This window comes from Anopheles arabiensis, chromosome 3 (genome assembly GCF_016920715.1).
Source record: "Anopheles arabiensis isolate DONGOLA chromosome 3, AaraD3, whole genome shotgun sequence".
In the NCBI taxonomy this organism is placed as follows: domain Eukaryota; kingdom Metazoa; phylum Arthropoda; class Insecta; order Diptera; family Culicidae; genus Anopheles; species Anopheles arabiensis.
The window spans coordinates 70,672,332-70,688,774 of NC_053518.1; the positions used below are offsets into that span (position 1 = coordinate 70,672,332).

The 16,443-nt window shown below is 43.9% G+C and overlaps 1 protein-coding gene across 3 annotated transcripts in view; it reads right to left on the reverse strand.

Annotated features, from left to right (window-relative positions):
- LOC120901841 overlaps nucleotides 1-16,102 on the reverse strand; it is a 58,003-nt gene extending 41,901 nt beyond the window's left edge. For 2 of the 3 annotated variants that reach the window (XM_040310161.1, XM_040310159.1), the window contains exons 1-2: nucleotides 15,893-16,102; nucleotides 3,782-4,160 (exon numbers count right to left, since the gene is read on the reverse strand). In XM_040310161.1, the coding sequence (XP_040166095.1) occupies nucleotides 3,782-3,842 (61 nt within the window). In that variant the 5' untranslated portion in view covers nucleotides 3,843-4,160; nucleotides 15,893-16,102. Of the gene's footprint in view, nucleotides 1-3,781; nucleotides 4,161-15,658 lie in introns of all 3 variants that reach the window. The other variant, XM_040310160.1, reaches the window with a different exon arrangement.
- Between the last annotated feature and the right edge of the window lie 341 nt (nucleotides 16,103-16,443).

Here is a 16,443-nt window from a genome sequence, read left to right on the forward strand (position 1 = left end):
CATCACGTTTACGTGTACACACTGTCACGGTCGCCATGTAATAACTCGGACCTTTGTGATATTATGCTCAACACTGAACAGAACCTTCTTGTTTGTTTCTTAGTTCATCACTGTCCTAGTTCCGGACACGATGCGTTCTATTTATTAATTTCATTAGTTTCACGTTAGGCGAGATACCTGAAGCCGTTTTGCCAAAGTTGCATTTTGTTGTGGGAACCGAAATTGTCATCGGTTCCCTGTTATTTTGTAAGGTGGCAAAGTGTGGGAACCATTCGATAAAGTCGCGGACACGCGTCTCTTATTGCATACTGCAGCCGCAGTCCGTTTTGGCGTTAGCTATTCCGGTACTGGGCAGTGCGTGTGCGTATAGAAATTAGACCTGTCTAGACGGTATGGAATGTTCGTCACAATGGGGCCATTCCGTTACTCAGTTACCGAAAAATCCATTATTTTGTTAAATGTGTCAACATTTTTCTAAAATCCTTAGGATTTCATAACGATACTCATTTTTCTATTAACGTTCTAAACGACCACATAACCACGCAATTACTAGTTTTTCAACATAACTGTTACGTAATGTTATTGTTTTACTAAAATTATTTGCCTTTTGACCATATTTATGCATTTTTAAGTGTTTTTTACCATAGTGCCATTATAGGTACACGAAACAGGCATGTTCCTATAGTGGTTATAGTTATAACATCAATAAAAAAGGTCGTTTTAGATTTTTTCGGGGAAATTTTTGACATGTCGTACTGTTTTCACTAAAATAAGCAACAGAAATGAGTTTTATGTAGGTAATTTACCAAAAACAGGCCGAAATTCGCTTATATGGCTGAATGAAAACTTGACTTCAAATCAATCACACTCTTCCGGGTGTAGGTTGATGACAGGTGTGATGCAGTACTTTAGTCAATAGTTTCATTGATCAAATTTATACATTTTTTTTACGATCAAATTACGCAAGAAACCTATATTATGGCAGTAATCCTTGCTATTCATACGAAAACAGCTTCGAAACTAAGTTTCATTGTTATTATACACCGTTTTTGATGCATCTTTGTTTATCACCACTATAGGAACACAATACGACGACTATAGGAACCATACCACCATTATAGGTACAACGAAGCAGTCACAAAAATTTGTATTTTTTTCGTAAATTTTATGTATTTCATGATAAAAATGGTTGTGATTGCGTAGATAAAACATATTCCAATTGCTATGTGTTAAAATATTCAGAAATTATCCTTCCTAACACTTTATATCCATTAAAACACATCGGTACCACTACAAATTGCACCACTATTGGTACATTTACCCTAGATAAAAACACACTACAGAAAAAGCTTATTTGTTTTTCATCTACTACTGTACATAAACCCTTTATGAGGAGAGCAATTAAAAAACCTCAAGCCTTGTTCAAACCTTATTCTTCTCCGTGCCGCTCCTAAATCCCGCCACAACATGACCGGAACACATGCAACTAACATTGTCAGTTCAATTAATCAGGCCTAATGAAAAGAGATGCACGTTCCATTGAGCTCCAACAGAAGACACACACAAAAAAACAACCTGATCATTCATTCTGAAGCTTGTTCCTGATTTTTTACATCCAGCCTATTCTCTTTTTTCACTCTATTTTGATCTCTGTGTGTGTGTCCTGAGTTTGGTCGGGCCTAGGCCAGAGCCTTTTCTCTGTGTGGCGCTGCAAACATCAATTACGCGTGTAAAGCACGTGATCACGGGCCGTGCGAACGCTCGTTCGGCAAAAAGGCTTACAACCCTATCGGGTTTCCGGTACGGTCAACGGGTTTCCCTTACTTGTCGATCCAGCACAGCCCCTGCTCGGACGAAAGCAAACGAATGTGTACCTAAACGGAAGGCTCCCGGGGAAGGGGAGACGTATTTCTATCGATGGTGAACGCCAGCAAACAGCAGCCGCCATTCGATATGTTTCAGTTTCGCCGTCACAGTTTTCCAACTGCGTAGTGCAGCGGAGTGATTTGAGGCGTTCGATGCTCCGGGGAAGTAACGAATACATGTTTGGCGATCGACTCGACCCGCCACTATCACGGGGCGTTTGGAGAATCACAGCAAATCGCACCGTTGGAGTGTTTCAGCGATTCCAGCGTGAGCATGGGAAAGCGATGTCGACCGATGGAACGTCGGTTTACAAATATAAGGCTCGGTATCGAAAACACGATTTGATTCCGAAACGGATCGCTTGGAATGATGTTTTTAGGGTGTGCATTGAAGTGGGAATAGTTTGTGTGTTATGAGTTTCTGTGCAATATTATTGTGGGTTTCCTGTATGAAGCTGATATTCCTGGAAAAGAGTAAAATTACATACTGGTTTTGCTATTTTTCTCGACCATTACTCTACCAAATATTCATCATACATTTTAAGCATTACAGAAACAAGTTAGAAACTACTTTTACATGCCTGTAGTTCCAACAAACTACACCACAAGCGAGCGATGTGAGATGGAAATCCAAACAACCAACAATCTAACACCTCTCGCCCTTCCAATGCACCTTCTAGAACACTCCAAACGACTGCTCGTACAGCGAGAATGCATGCACATCATCATTATTTTCATCGCCTCACATCTCCATGAGCCCCTGAGCATCCCCTTTTTCCCTCGAGGGACGTTCCACACGGTACGCTATCCATCCATCCGTCCTGGTCTCGGTTCCGGATAGTCAAATTGTTGCTGCCACCGTCCTGTGCAGACGAGCACATGTGTCTGCAGAATGGTGTACACGAGTACGTTGCTGCCTTCCTGGGGGACCGACTGACTCTGTGCCCGTGCTTTGGTACGCTTTGGCAAAGCTGTTGCGCTTTGTGCCGTTCCACAGGGAATGTAGGAAAAACAAAAAAACACTCACGAAGGGAAACGCATCATACACGCCTGAATGATCGAATCAATTTGTGCTGTGCAAATTGTACTGCAATCTGATGCGCTGGTGCAGTTAAGCAGATAAGAAGGATGGTTAGTGGTGGGTGCGAGTGGGTGAAAATGAAACGCATCATTTTCTGACTGCAGGGAAGGCACTGGTTGTTGGGAACCGGGGAACCGAGTTGTGCTTTGTGGCATAAAAATCAACCATAATTACAACGCACTGAGGTGTAAATGATTTATGTGGTAGTGCGTTGATGTTGAAAGTTTTCCATTATCTTGCTTCTCTTTTTCCGCTCGTAAACTAAAACGAAAGGGGCACGTGGTACATTTGTTGGCCTGAAAATACAGCAACAGAACGAAAGGATACCCGTTGACTCGTAAGAAATGAAGGCACAAAACTGCTAAAAAATTCATAACATTTGCAGCAAAACTTTCTCAGATTTTAGTGATTATGAGCTCCAACACCGGCGCTACTTTACATCTTAACGTTGACCCACTTTCTGGTGTTTCCAAGAAAAGGGAATCCTTCGGTCACTACTTTCTCAGCTTCAAGCACTGAAAGCGGGACGCAAAGGTAATGGCGGGAGCGGCAGCGGAAAATGGAGCCTGATGGAATTAATTCATTATCAAAAGTGGAGTGAAGCGAAAAAGCATCCAAATGCAAATGTTTGCCCGAGGTTTCGACCCGACCCGACCCAACCCTGCGTGATGATTAGGGAGCGTTTTAACAATTCAAGAAGAGCAGAAGAGAAAGAGAGAGAGGAATTACTAATGTTGAGTAACAGAAATGATTTACATTGAAGTTGTCTGTTTCCAAGAAAATGGGTGATATTTTTTTTTAATTTATAAGCAAACTATCAAGCAGTCATACTTACATTGTAAAAGAAGATACGAAAGAAACATAATCCAAACGCGTCGGTCAATCGTTGCTATCATGACGTCATGGGTCCTGCTTTATCCCTCGTTTTGGTTTTCCATTCGTGGCCGAATGTTTTTAATCACTAGCAAAGCAGAGGGGGTTGAAAACACTCTTCACTTTTCTTCACTCGAGCGCCTTATCATCGTTAAAGGTGCACTTTATTTATTTATTTTTTAATATAAGTTGCTGCTTTTCCCTTCAAACACGGAACACACTCTTTCACTCGGAGTACATTTAGCATACAGGTTTGCAGCACTGCTTTTCTTCTTTCTCTTTTTTTTATAAAATTTATTTACTCCATCTGATGCTTCATTTGCATTATTTTCTACACAAAACTAATAGAAAAAAGAGAACAGGAGTTATAATGTGACTCTACCAAGAAATCAACAAGAAAGTAGTGGAGAAGATAAGTCTAATGGGCACTAATTAAGTTTGCACTGATAAACAACGCACAAAGATACACAGTAAACAAGTTCATTAGAATAGATAGAAGACGGGGAAAGAATGAGAACGAAAACAATATAAAACATAAAAACAAAAATCTTCCGCTTCGAGCCGAGCGAAAAACAAGGAAACTATTCACAGCACGTCCAGTTTTGCGCAGCACGTTGAATCTTTCTCCCCAGAAAATTCAATCTCCCTTTTCCAGCAGCTTTTTTCTGTAGAAGAAAATGAGAGAAAGAGAAGGGGGAAACATTGTTAAATTGCATCCATTATAATTATTACCTTTTGTTTTATTATTTAAAGTAATGTAGGAAAAAAACGCAAAAGGTTCTACCAATGCATTCGAAAGGAGACTGTGGAAAAGCGGGGGAAAATCATTCCTAATCTAACTCCAAGCCACCGTAACAACCCGCTCACAGGTGCTGCTTTGCATCTTGCTTTTGCTACCGTGAAACTCCACCAACTCATCGGAAATGCAAATTTTCTGTATCCATCCATCGTACGAAAAAAAAAGAATGACTACGCAATCGCTATTCAAAGAATACAGAAGCTTCGAAAAAAAAGGAAAAAGCCTACAGATCTTACAACACGCAACACTCTTCCGACCGACACTTACTGGGTATAAGGCGAGCCTAAAAAAAAGCGTGGTATTTTCAGAATTTCGGCTCTCTATAATTTAATGTATTCGGTAATTATGCCTTAAAGAACGAGCGAACATAAATACAACCCCTCCCTCCCCCCCCCTCCCTACACTGATCTGACGCTCAAACCCGGGGTTCGTTTCAATTCCGTCAGCCGCAGGGCGATGTTGTTGTAAGCGTGACGGCTTCCTCTGTGTCTGTGTGTGTGTGTGTGGGTATGTTTGGTTTCCAAAAACCTAGGGACCGATTTTGGGAAAGCCACGTTGCCTCACCTTCCCCGCCCTAACCCCGAGGCAGCTCGGCAATGGAACGAAAATGGAACGAAAGCACTCGACCCAAATCTTAAAGCCTCATTATAATTTTCCACCGGAGCTACCACCGGTTCCATCTACGGCTCCCCCGTGCGCGGTGAAAACTAATGGAAATAATTTAATTTTCTACATCAGGCAGGATCCGTGCGTCAGGATATGGGGAAGTGTCGCGGGGAGGGCCCATTTTCGGAAGCGGCATCGGGCCGCGCGCTCTGCCAATGTTAATGGAGCCGCCCGGTAGCTTGTGGCGGAACGACCACGGTTTGAAGGATGTGTACGGAGCGCGATGTGGCTTTTGAAGGGTCGATGAAACATCGAAAGCCATTGTAGATCGAGCTGCAAACGAGGCTACAGTCGCCTTAAAGCGGAACTATGGAAATCAGCACCGATCAGAGTGAGTGTTAAAACAAAAAATTGATTGTGCTACTGAAACGATCGAAAGAAAAAAGGGCTTGAAGGTTAATAAGCGCTTAATTAAACGTTATTAATAGCCGAAAGAAAAAACATTTCTCATACAAAACAAATATCTGGGTTAGTTCGAACGGTTCACAAATTGACACAGATTAACCGTAATCATTCAATGGGGAAACTTTTCCCCATAAAGCACCGCGCAAGAAAGCAGAGCAGAACGGCAGAAAGCTTCAACGCCGGCACAATGCACGTCCCACGGAAGCACGGCATGCTGAGAATATTTTCCACGCTCTAACACCTTCCTTACATACCTCGCGCGCACACACACACACACCCATTTGCCTTTCATTCGTTCCGTCGTTAAATTGCGAGCGAAATGCCAGCACGGGAAAGCGATGGCACGAATTCATCAATTAGTCATTCCCAGTTCATTTGCTTCCTCTCGGTACATCCGGTCGGTAACAACGGACGGATCAGAAACGTGCCCGCCGGAAACGGGCGGCAGTGGGTAGTAAACTATCGCTCTCGGAGTAATAGTTTTCCCGCTTTTTTGTGGGTGGTAGAGGCGATGGAGACGCTCGTAGTATGAACGGAAGAAAAGTCACACCCAAACTACCGGTGGCTCATTTTTCATCGAATGGAATGTGGTGGAAGAAATGGAGGGGGAAAATGTGGCACTGGAACTGCTCATTATAGCTGGAGCGTGTGGTGGCATGCAAGGTGGCGAAAGGAAAAGGGTTTTGAGGTAGAGCAGGTAATGCTGAACAAATTTTGATTCGGCATGGAAACTTTGATAAGGTTCGGTTTATGGCTTATTCCTTTTTTTGCCGCTTTTTTACATCATTTGCCCATTTAAAGTGTTGTAATCTTGTAATTATCTGGAATTACGTTTTCGGTGAAAGTTTTGTCACTATACTCCATGCCAAAGGGGAATCAAGTTTCTATTGTTGTTCTTAAAAGTTCGAACTGTTAAGGCCCAATTTCCTTAGGTCAACTGTTTCCTAATTTACGGTCTTTGCTGTTTTCTGAGGTTAAAAATGTCCACACAAAAATTATCCCTGGAAGCTATTTCATCTCCATTAATTATGGTGCTGGCGATAAGCCTCGTTTTTTTTCTCCCTTGTTACCTGTCCACTGATGTTGAGCTTTCTTCTCACAAGTGAAAAGAAAAACCATTCTGCATTTGTTGTTTTTTCGCTGTCAGCAGGATGAAGGTCGCTACGGAGGACTTTTTTTTAGCTTGAAGCGTTTTTACGATCGTTAGCCAGTGATGGGCATTAATGATGTGAAGGTAGCGCAGAAAGATATTATTGTTTCATTAGGGCATGTTGGGATGGGATGATTGTTTTTGTTTTATTGTGCTTAAAACAATTTATAGTGTGCGGGGAAAACAAGGCTTAAAAAAAGATAAACATAAATTTAATCAAATGAGAACTAATTTATTTTTCATTGAAGTATCAATTCCTACGATAGAAATGATACTTGTATGAAGCCACCTAATCACCTTAAAGAAGCGTTCTGAGCGCCTTTAATATATTTGTTTCGCCAATTTATTTGCAACAAGCCAAAACAAACGTTCGCTCATTATGCTTCCCTCGTTTCACTCGCTCATTGGACGGTCTATTTCCAGCGGACAATAGTTGGCATCATTTTGGGGTGCGATTCAGCGTTAGCATCGTGACTGGGCCACATTTCGCCCGGAGAATGCGCCTTGTTTGTGTGCGAACACAGACACAGAACAAGGACACAAGGGGGGGGGGGGGGAAAAAGAAGAGAACGAGCTCCCTCCCTATGTTCGCCTATCGATCGATGAAAATTGGGTTAAATCCAACAGTCATCTTGGCACAGACGATTATTGATCGTTCACCAGGCGTGGCGTAGAAACATTCACACACAACTACACTCTCACACGTGTATGTGTACACACACACACACATACAGAGAAAGAAAGGACAGAGAAGCTAAAAGGCATCCGCATTGAACGCTGTTATGCTGGCACTGCCACAAAGAGCGACTTGCTGGCACTGCCACGAAGTTCAGACACTCAGACAACATTTGATCATAAATGTCAACCGGTTCGGTTCCAACTGTCGCACACGATTGCAAGTTGCTGACGGCCCTCTCTGCCTTAAAGAAGGTAAATATTTCAGGCCAAACATTTGCTGGCTCGAAAACGAAACCGGAGCAACTATTATGGGGAGTGTGTGATGGTAGACGAACACACTCACACAAAGACCCCACAAAGTGCCTAAAACTGGGAATAGATGCAGGAAGGGAAGTAGCAAAAGCATTTGGATTTATTTCTAAAATCGCATCACAAATCACCGATAGTGCAGAAGCTGGTGCATTTGAGCTGCTTCTCCTTTTGTTTTATTACTCTCATCTCGATGGGAAAAACTGTTCGATAAAACGTTCGCACCGCTTTCACATTCCGCTGTATCGTAATCGTAAGCCTTTGATTCGTTTCTGAGCGGAGTCCTGCAGGGAGTGTTTCCAACTCTAAAGCTTACTTCAACGCGTCTCGTGCTAGCAATAACAGCAATCTAACAGCGGGCTTGGTCTCGCGCGCACTGCGTGCGTAATAATCGTGTAGGGACTGCCGGCAGGTCCCCTTTGGGCGCGTACGCAGCGAAGCGCGTATTTACATCGCGGTTACGGGTGCGCCCAACCGAGCCCAACCGAGCATGCATAATCTCTCCCGCACCAGCAGCATCAAAGCATGAGAGGGAGGAGTTGGCCCGGTGGTCGCGAATGAGTCTCGCAAATTTTGGGCGCACGTGGCGAGATACGATGTTACCGTGAAGGCGCGCAAAAAAAAAGATATTAAAGGGTTATTTCCCCAAAAAACAAATGTGTATTCGTACGGAACGAGTGCTTTTGGGGGGGAAATAGAAGGGGTGCACACACGTGCCACTGCGACCGGGGAGGGGTGTGTTGTGGTATTACTTCGAAGCTACTTAAACGCACACCGGCACACCGCGTGTGCGTTTCCACCGAATGGCGTGACGGGCCGGAATCAAAATCCTCTTAGAAGGCTTCGGTGTGTGTGCGGTGTGTGTATGTGTGTTTGTGTGTATTTTTGGCGCACGCAGTCTGTGTGCTTGAGTTGGTGGAGGATAACGACAAAACGAGTAAAACCGCACGCGAACATTTAATTACCATATCGAACTGATAGTAGACCAGACAGTAACCAACAGCTCATTTTCACACCCCATGCTTCGTGTTTTATGGGTCTGGCAGGGTTTCGATCGGTAAAAATAAACGGACAGGCCTAGCCCGCTTGTTTTCCATGGCCGAAAAAACAACTTGGACGCAAATTTCCCAATAGGGAGCTCGTGTGCCGACGGGAGCAACCTTCGCCCCAGTTTCCCACAGTAAACAGCTCACGGACGGCAATAGTCACGACATTTTTACTGTGCAAAATGGCAAACAGGGGGATGGGAGCCGAATAATTTCGACAAAAGCGAGGTCTTTTGGAAGCTTTCGTGAAGCAGGAGGGAAAGCTACAGCGGTAACAAACAAAGTAGGGAGAAAAAATAAGGAAGTGTCGAGTTGTGTACCTCGTTCCGGTGGTTATAAAATGAGACACGAAACGGCCGCTTTTGGTGTGAAACTTTCATGCGGGGTGAAGTTTGTAAGCCTTTTTGGTCCCGTTTTCCGCGAGCGGGACCAAATATGCTAAGCGAGGCGTGCCGTAAATGGGGATTCGAAGAAAGTGAAAAGTTTCGGTTTTTATGGTCGGCTCAGGTCGGGGGACAAACGCACGCAGCTTCATGGGTTTGTGCATCGGTAGGGTATTACTGAGATTTGTGCAAGTGTGAAACTCGTAAGATGTTGATATTCATTGGGGAGTGTTTGAAGGTTTAAAGGCTAATTAATCTAAATTAAGAATTTTACATATTCCTAATGCTAAACAGACTGTTTTTCGAACAAATTATGATTAATACACCTTCCTTCCTTCTGAATAATTCAGAAATTCACCAAGAGGACGACATTCAATACTTTAACGGAAAGTTTGGATTTGAAGTTTCAACTTTAACAGGATTTGTATTTCCATGTTAATATTGAAAACTATTGGTATCTTCATCAATTAATTTGGTGATGCCTTCTGATGATAATTAGATCCTATAAGAAATCTTTTTCGGGCAAACGTAACATCATAATCCCATGTTTTGAAAAGAACTTGGCAGGCATCTATCGTTGCTTTTTTACACTTCAGGCACTAAAAACAGTTCATGTAGAATTATCATGCATTGAAGATAATAGGAAAATATGAAAAAATGATGAGTTTTACTGGATTTGCTCAGTGCATTAAGAGCCTTGTATTCAAATATTTGCTGGATGATTGGGATCAACACTTCTTGATAGTGTAAAGTATGTACGTCAGGAAAGAGGGCTACAGAATCAGAGTACTCTATTGCAACGAGGATACTTCAATGTCTTTGAGAACATCGAGGACATGATCTGTCATCTGTGCAAAATATGATAAATTTATGCATTGAGTGACCCTTACATCAAGCTTATATATATATAGTTGTTAAATATAAGGGTTTTACTAGTCAGTTTCGAAAGTAAACATTGTTATTCACCGCAAAAACTTCAAAAACTGTCAAACTCAATCCAACTTGAGTCGTGTTGAAAATCATGTTGGAGAAATAAAAAAATAATGTGATGGAAATAAAATGTCAGATTGATGTGCGGTGTATAACAATGTTAACATTCGAAAGTGTCTTGGAAAACCCTGTAAACGGCCAGCCATAATCTCTTTTAACTCTTCTTTCATATTCAATGTCCGCAAAACATATACATTTGCTGAATATGCATAAAAATACTCGTACGAAACGCTATCCCCAGAGTAGAGACAGATGTGCCTCTACCGAACAAGCGCTTAGAAAATACGTCTAAACATTCTGAAATAATACCACACCATTGCGACATTGGCTTAGATAGCTGATCGCTCCTGTCTCGTATGTTCCGTCGCAATTGCAAATCCCTCGCTCCAATGCAACCTGATCCTCCTGCCCGATACACGGCTTGCACGGTGTGGTGTGGTGTAATATCCGTACCAGCAATTAAGTCCATACGCTGCCATTGTTTGTGGCCAGTCTACCTACATTCCAACACTCCGCTGCACACTCACTCACACACAGCCTGCATAAACGGCATTGCAGGGCAAGCACGCTTGGTCTGCCAAACGCGTACCCCAACGCCACACAATGCGTCCTTGGTTTTGGGGTTCGGGGTAGCAGTAAACCGGCCAGCTGCAATGAATGTGCTCCCGGTCCTGCCCGAAATCGTTCGGTTTTTCGGCAAATATGTCAAATTCCATGCGCTGTCGCGCTGGATATGTATTTTAAACCGAATGCCCGGTACATGATGCAACGACAACGACGACGACATTATTGCTTTTGGCCAAAAGCGGTCGTCGCACGTCGTCGGCGGGGTGCAACCCCCATTCTCGGAGGAACGGTTAATCAGATTTTTGACAGGACATGAATGCGTGAACCCCTGTGTACAAACGAGCCCCAACGTGCTAACCGACATGCATTATACCAGCACGCTGTGCGAGGGTGCGCAGGTGAGTTTGATTGGAATTTCGGGTGTGTAAAACTGGGCCAGGAATGATGGTTTTATTCACGATTTTATTGGATGCGTTGTTGTGGTTCCTAATCGAAAGGGCTTTTTTGTAATAACAAGCACGAGCTCCGCTGTTGGTAGCAAGAGACAACGTTGTATATTAATTATATGAGGTACTAAATGAGAACATTGAAGCGAACCCTACGCTTCTTCCATCTCTTGGCTTGATATATATAATCGGCCGCAAGGCGTTCCTAATCAGCTCGCTCGTTATTACAACGTGCAATGAACAGTGGAAGCGAGATTATACACTCTACTAGAATCGCTCTAATGAAGCGCAGTGAATTGAATACTCTTCATCATTCGCCGGAGTGAAATGTGACATGGGAAAGCTTAGCGCCTAGCATCATTAGCGAGCAGCAAGATAATCAAGCCATCATCCGCTTCGCCATAATGTGGCTCGCCTTAGTCTGCTGGAGCTGCTGTGACAACAAATGTGTCCAAAGAGTGACAGCGAAACGGTGCTTGGATTGTAGGTCACAACTAGAAGGGTTGCGCAAGTCTTTCATGAAGTTGAAGTCGAGATGAAGTTATTATTTTGTGTAATTAACGAAACAGAAGCATGTTTGAAAGCTGCAACAATAAAACCGTAAAGTCACGCGCAGCGAAAGGAAGGGAATATCATTTGAACTATTTGACAAGTAACGCTTCATGTCAAACCAAACGTTTTGTTGATCATTTGGAGCAGACTTGGCGTTGTATAAGTTCTGAAAAGCGTTGATTGTTCGAAGCAGAACTTTTACTGATAAGAAAAGGTGAATATTAGCAAGAAGCTCGTTTTTAAGCCAACAGCATTTGCTTGCCAAGAGCCTCATCTGCTAGTAGTGAAGAGTTGCTGTCGGTTTTACCTTTATTTTTTAAGCTACAGAATATGTGCTAAAACGCATTAAAAACATAATTAACTCCTCCATTAAATAATATTAAAAAAAACTCATAAAAACCAGTACTCTCTGATACGCTCCTAATTCCTAGACAAGTCTAAATTAATTCTAACCCACACCTTAACATCATACAGTGCCTCTTGCCATCCTCCCCCCGGTACACAGATTGAAGGCTTAAATATTTCAAATATCATCCCAAAATTGCTGTGGTTTTTTCTTCTTTCCCCCCATGTACCAATCCTTAACCCCGCTGCAAAAGGTCCCTACCGCAACCGGAGGCCGGATAGTGACTAAGGAGAAAAGTACTGGTGAGACGGTGCTCTACTGCTTGTCTACCTGCAGCTACACCCAAATACCGCAGCAATAACATCAAACCATTGCACCAAAGGACGATACTTTGGCACCCTTCGTTTTGGAGAAGTGGAAAAAAGGAAAACAACCCAGCGTGTAGGTAATGTCGGCTTCTATTCCCTTTTTTCTCATCCCTCACCAGTACAGAGCTGTAGCGTTGTGCCATGTTTCATCATATGCAGGTGCTTCTTGGTGAGAGAATGTTTTTTTTTTTTGCTGTTGTGTCGAATCGCTCGTTTGACTAACTTTTAACTCCACTGGCTGGCAAACAAAACTCCAACCGACTAAAAAAACACACACAACAACTCGCGCACAGCTGCGTCAGCTTCGGCTCCTGCCTTCGAAGTGGGCGCAAAAGCAGAGGTAGCGAAAGGATCGCATCCATCGAAACGCGGCAAAGCAAAAATAGATAGCAGTGTGGATGGCCGCCCCCCAAGCTAAACTCCACCAAATCGGGACGGTGAATTAGAGGAAAAAGTTTGCATTTTTCCACACCACGGTCGGAAGGGCGTTGCAAATCCACACGGCTGAAAATATAGCAGCGTAGAGCGATGAAAACTGGTCCAGCGTTGTATTGAAATTCCTTCCTTTTTGCCCACTTATGTCTGTGTGGCTCATACATCCCTGCCACCAAACAGGGACAGATCTGCGAATTTGTTCAATGGATAGAACGGTGCGATAAAGGTTCCCACACAGTGTGTGGTGGAGGAGGAAACAAACAGCAAAAAACAAGTTGGGACAAAACATAATCCCGCTTCTCTTCCCGTGGCGCTGCCGCGCCAGCCCGGGCTGGGTGTGATTGTGCTATGTAAAACAAGCGAATGATTGTTTATGAACAACTTTTTCCGGCTACACTACACGTATGATCACACACGAACTGGTGGAATACTGGTGGTGTTTTGCTGGTTTAGTCTAAGCTCATCGCGCTAAGCGCTATCTTTTTGGACGCGGGAGGAATCGATAGAAACTATGCTTCAAAGCCGGCTGCTAGCAAGGGAAGTAGAAGCAAACCAAAGCTTGAAAAAAGAACCAAAAAAAGAAACCAAAAAACCAAGTGAAATAACACCAATGATGAGAGAAAGAGAGAGAGAGGAATGGCAGATATTTCAACTTCATTTGGTTTTTGATTTTTTGATGCCCCAAACTTTCCAGTGCTGCCGGTGAAACAGTACACAACACAGACACAACTTTGAAACAATTCCGGGAAGTTGAACCCCCCACCTAACAACCTACCTAACAACGTGGGAGTAGGAGGAAGAGAAGGAGGAGGGGTAAAATTTAACATTAATTCTGGGGAAAGCTTTCCGCATTAATTAGGGAGAGTTAGTGAAATTGTTTTTGCCGAGTTTGTTTTTGCGAATGGTGCTGGCAATACCTCCCCGATCCGATGAAGCCGATTACCGGTGGAGAGGGTGACGTAAGCTTATTAAATGGGTTCGAAATTGGGGCTGACGAGCACAGCACAGCAAATACACAGGAAAAGGCAACAAAAAAGAAGTTACGATTAGTTCGAATGGAGGTAACAGTTTGAGTTTGCAAAAGCTCAAAATTGTTTGTTTGCTCGCAGATTGATTTGAGTCGAGCAAATATGGTGTGGGAGTGAGAGAAGGGCTTGCTAAAAAATCGCTTCGTTTATCTGTGTTTTATATTTATAGCATCATACTGGGTTTTTCACAATTAATTTAAAGGCTCATCTCACCGCTCGGCGAGCGATTAGGCTCGTTTCGCTTGACTGCAGCTGGCACAGACAGTCTGCACCAAACATCCGACTGACCGACTTGTCGGTTTCCTCTGGCCGTTTTCTCGTCTTCTCTCGCAAACACACACACAAACAAAACCTGCGGCACATGCCTGCGCCTAACCTCTTTTAATTTAATTTGTTTGCTTCATTTCTTTCTGTAGTTTACGCTTCTCTTCTCCCACAAGATTCTTGTTACCGGGGATAGCAGCACTAGTTTCCAGATCCTACACCACCACTCCAAACACAACCTTCTTCAAGCGGTTGGAGCAAACATTTTGGGGCCGAAAGCTGCTGATTTGCTCCCATCCTCCCAAATGGACGCCTTTTTTCCACAAGCACGTGCACGTGTTTTTCTCTCCAGTCCACCCTGTTCCACTGTCGGAGCCTGCTGGCATCGTTTCTGTCAGCATTGATTTCAACCCGACGACGACGACGCAGACGACGCAGACGATGGCAGCGACGAACAGGCACGCACCCCCATTTTCCCCCCGTTTTGCAACCCATGCACTGTGTTTACGTGGGATTCTTTTGTGTCCAGCTCCAGAAGAGGGAATACAGGGGCGGGGAACGACGGGAAGGGAATGGGCGAGATATACAGGCCGGTGAAGAAACTTCCGCCTTTGCGCGAAAGGCAAAAGTTCTTCAGCGGAAGGCGCACACGCTACGGCATTTTCATCGGTATGCGCGTAATGAGAAGAAAAACTTCTCGCTTCACGTTCGGTGTGCACGCTTCCTTCTTCTTTTTATTTTTTTGTTGGAGTGGAAGACCCAGCTGGACCAGAGGAAGGGAAGGGAGCGTGGTTCCTGTTTCTGTGTACGCTGTATAAGTGCTAAGACGAATCAGGAAAAGAAGGAAAAGGCGAAACTTTCTTTTCGAGAAGAATGTGGGCACTTTTTTTTTTGGTTGGTGGGTAAAGAAAGGGCAGCGACAACACACGACGACACACACAAAACTTTAGCAACACGCATACACATGCGAGGCAGATAAGCGGATGGAACGAAAGGTCCCCCAACAAACACACACACACACACATTCATACAGGATCTAATGGGATGAGGATGAGTTGAGGAAAACGAGACGTCTTATGAGTATCGCTGTTCGGCTGACTGCTGACTACTTACGGATTGGTTAAATTGGAAGAAAAACTGCACACTTAAGGATGGATTGCGGTGCTTAAATCGTGCGAATCACGAGCCGAGGGAGTTGTCGGCGAGCTCAGCGTTTTTTATGTGTTTGAAAACGCAGATGATGAGCCTTAACATATTTCTGGTGCAGAATCAATCGGGTTTTTTATACTAGAACACGGTTTGAACCATTGTAAATCATCATAATCAGAACACACGCTCACAATTCAAGTCTAAGACACTACCTCGTGTGTACTTTTGGACACTCTGCGCGTTATTATTGTAACATACCGCTCGTACCAACACTTCAAAGACTGTATTACACAACGCGTCACCACCGAAAAAACGGGGCCAACACACTGACCACAACATTCACTTCTTTTCCGGTCACTAGCGGACTTTTCCAACAGCCCAAACACCACCATTCACTGCAGCAAAGTCGAAGATGGCAATGTCCATCGCCAATGGCAAGGCTCCTCCTGCACGAACAAAAATCCACCCCACAATATCACTATTTTAACCTACGTTTTCCGGATAACGCTAGACGGAAAATTCCATCGTACAGTCGAAATATCCGCAAATCCCCGTCTCTGTGTATGTGTATGTGTCTGTTCAGCCAAACCATAGGGAAAAAAACTCAATGAATGTGGGAATGATGATAATAATGATGATGACAGTGCGAGATAGAGATAGAGAGGAAAGAACGCGCGCGCGTAAGGTCCATCCCCTGCGAAGGACACTCCGAAACTGATATATCCTTGCGAAACGCGACCGTGCTCGCTGCACGCAGTTCGAGCGCTCCGGCGAGAGCGAGCGCTCTGGCTCTCTCCTTCAAGAGTTTGGCTGTGCATATCCTTCGATCTCCGCTCTCAGCGAACCGAACAACAAAGCATCCTTTTTCTTTCTCTGAGCTGAGTGCTCTGAACGCAGCTTCACCGCGCCGTGTTGAGTTCCGCACACAGCAAATAGGGGAACAATTCGCACAAGAGGGTTCATTTGGTTTCGCATGTGGCCAGGGGACGATTTGGTTCCGTTCTTTTGTTTGTTGTTGTACCGCTTTCATCTGCAAAAGAAAG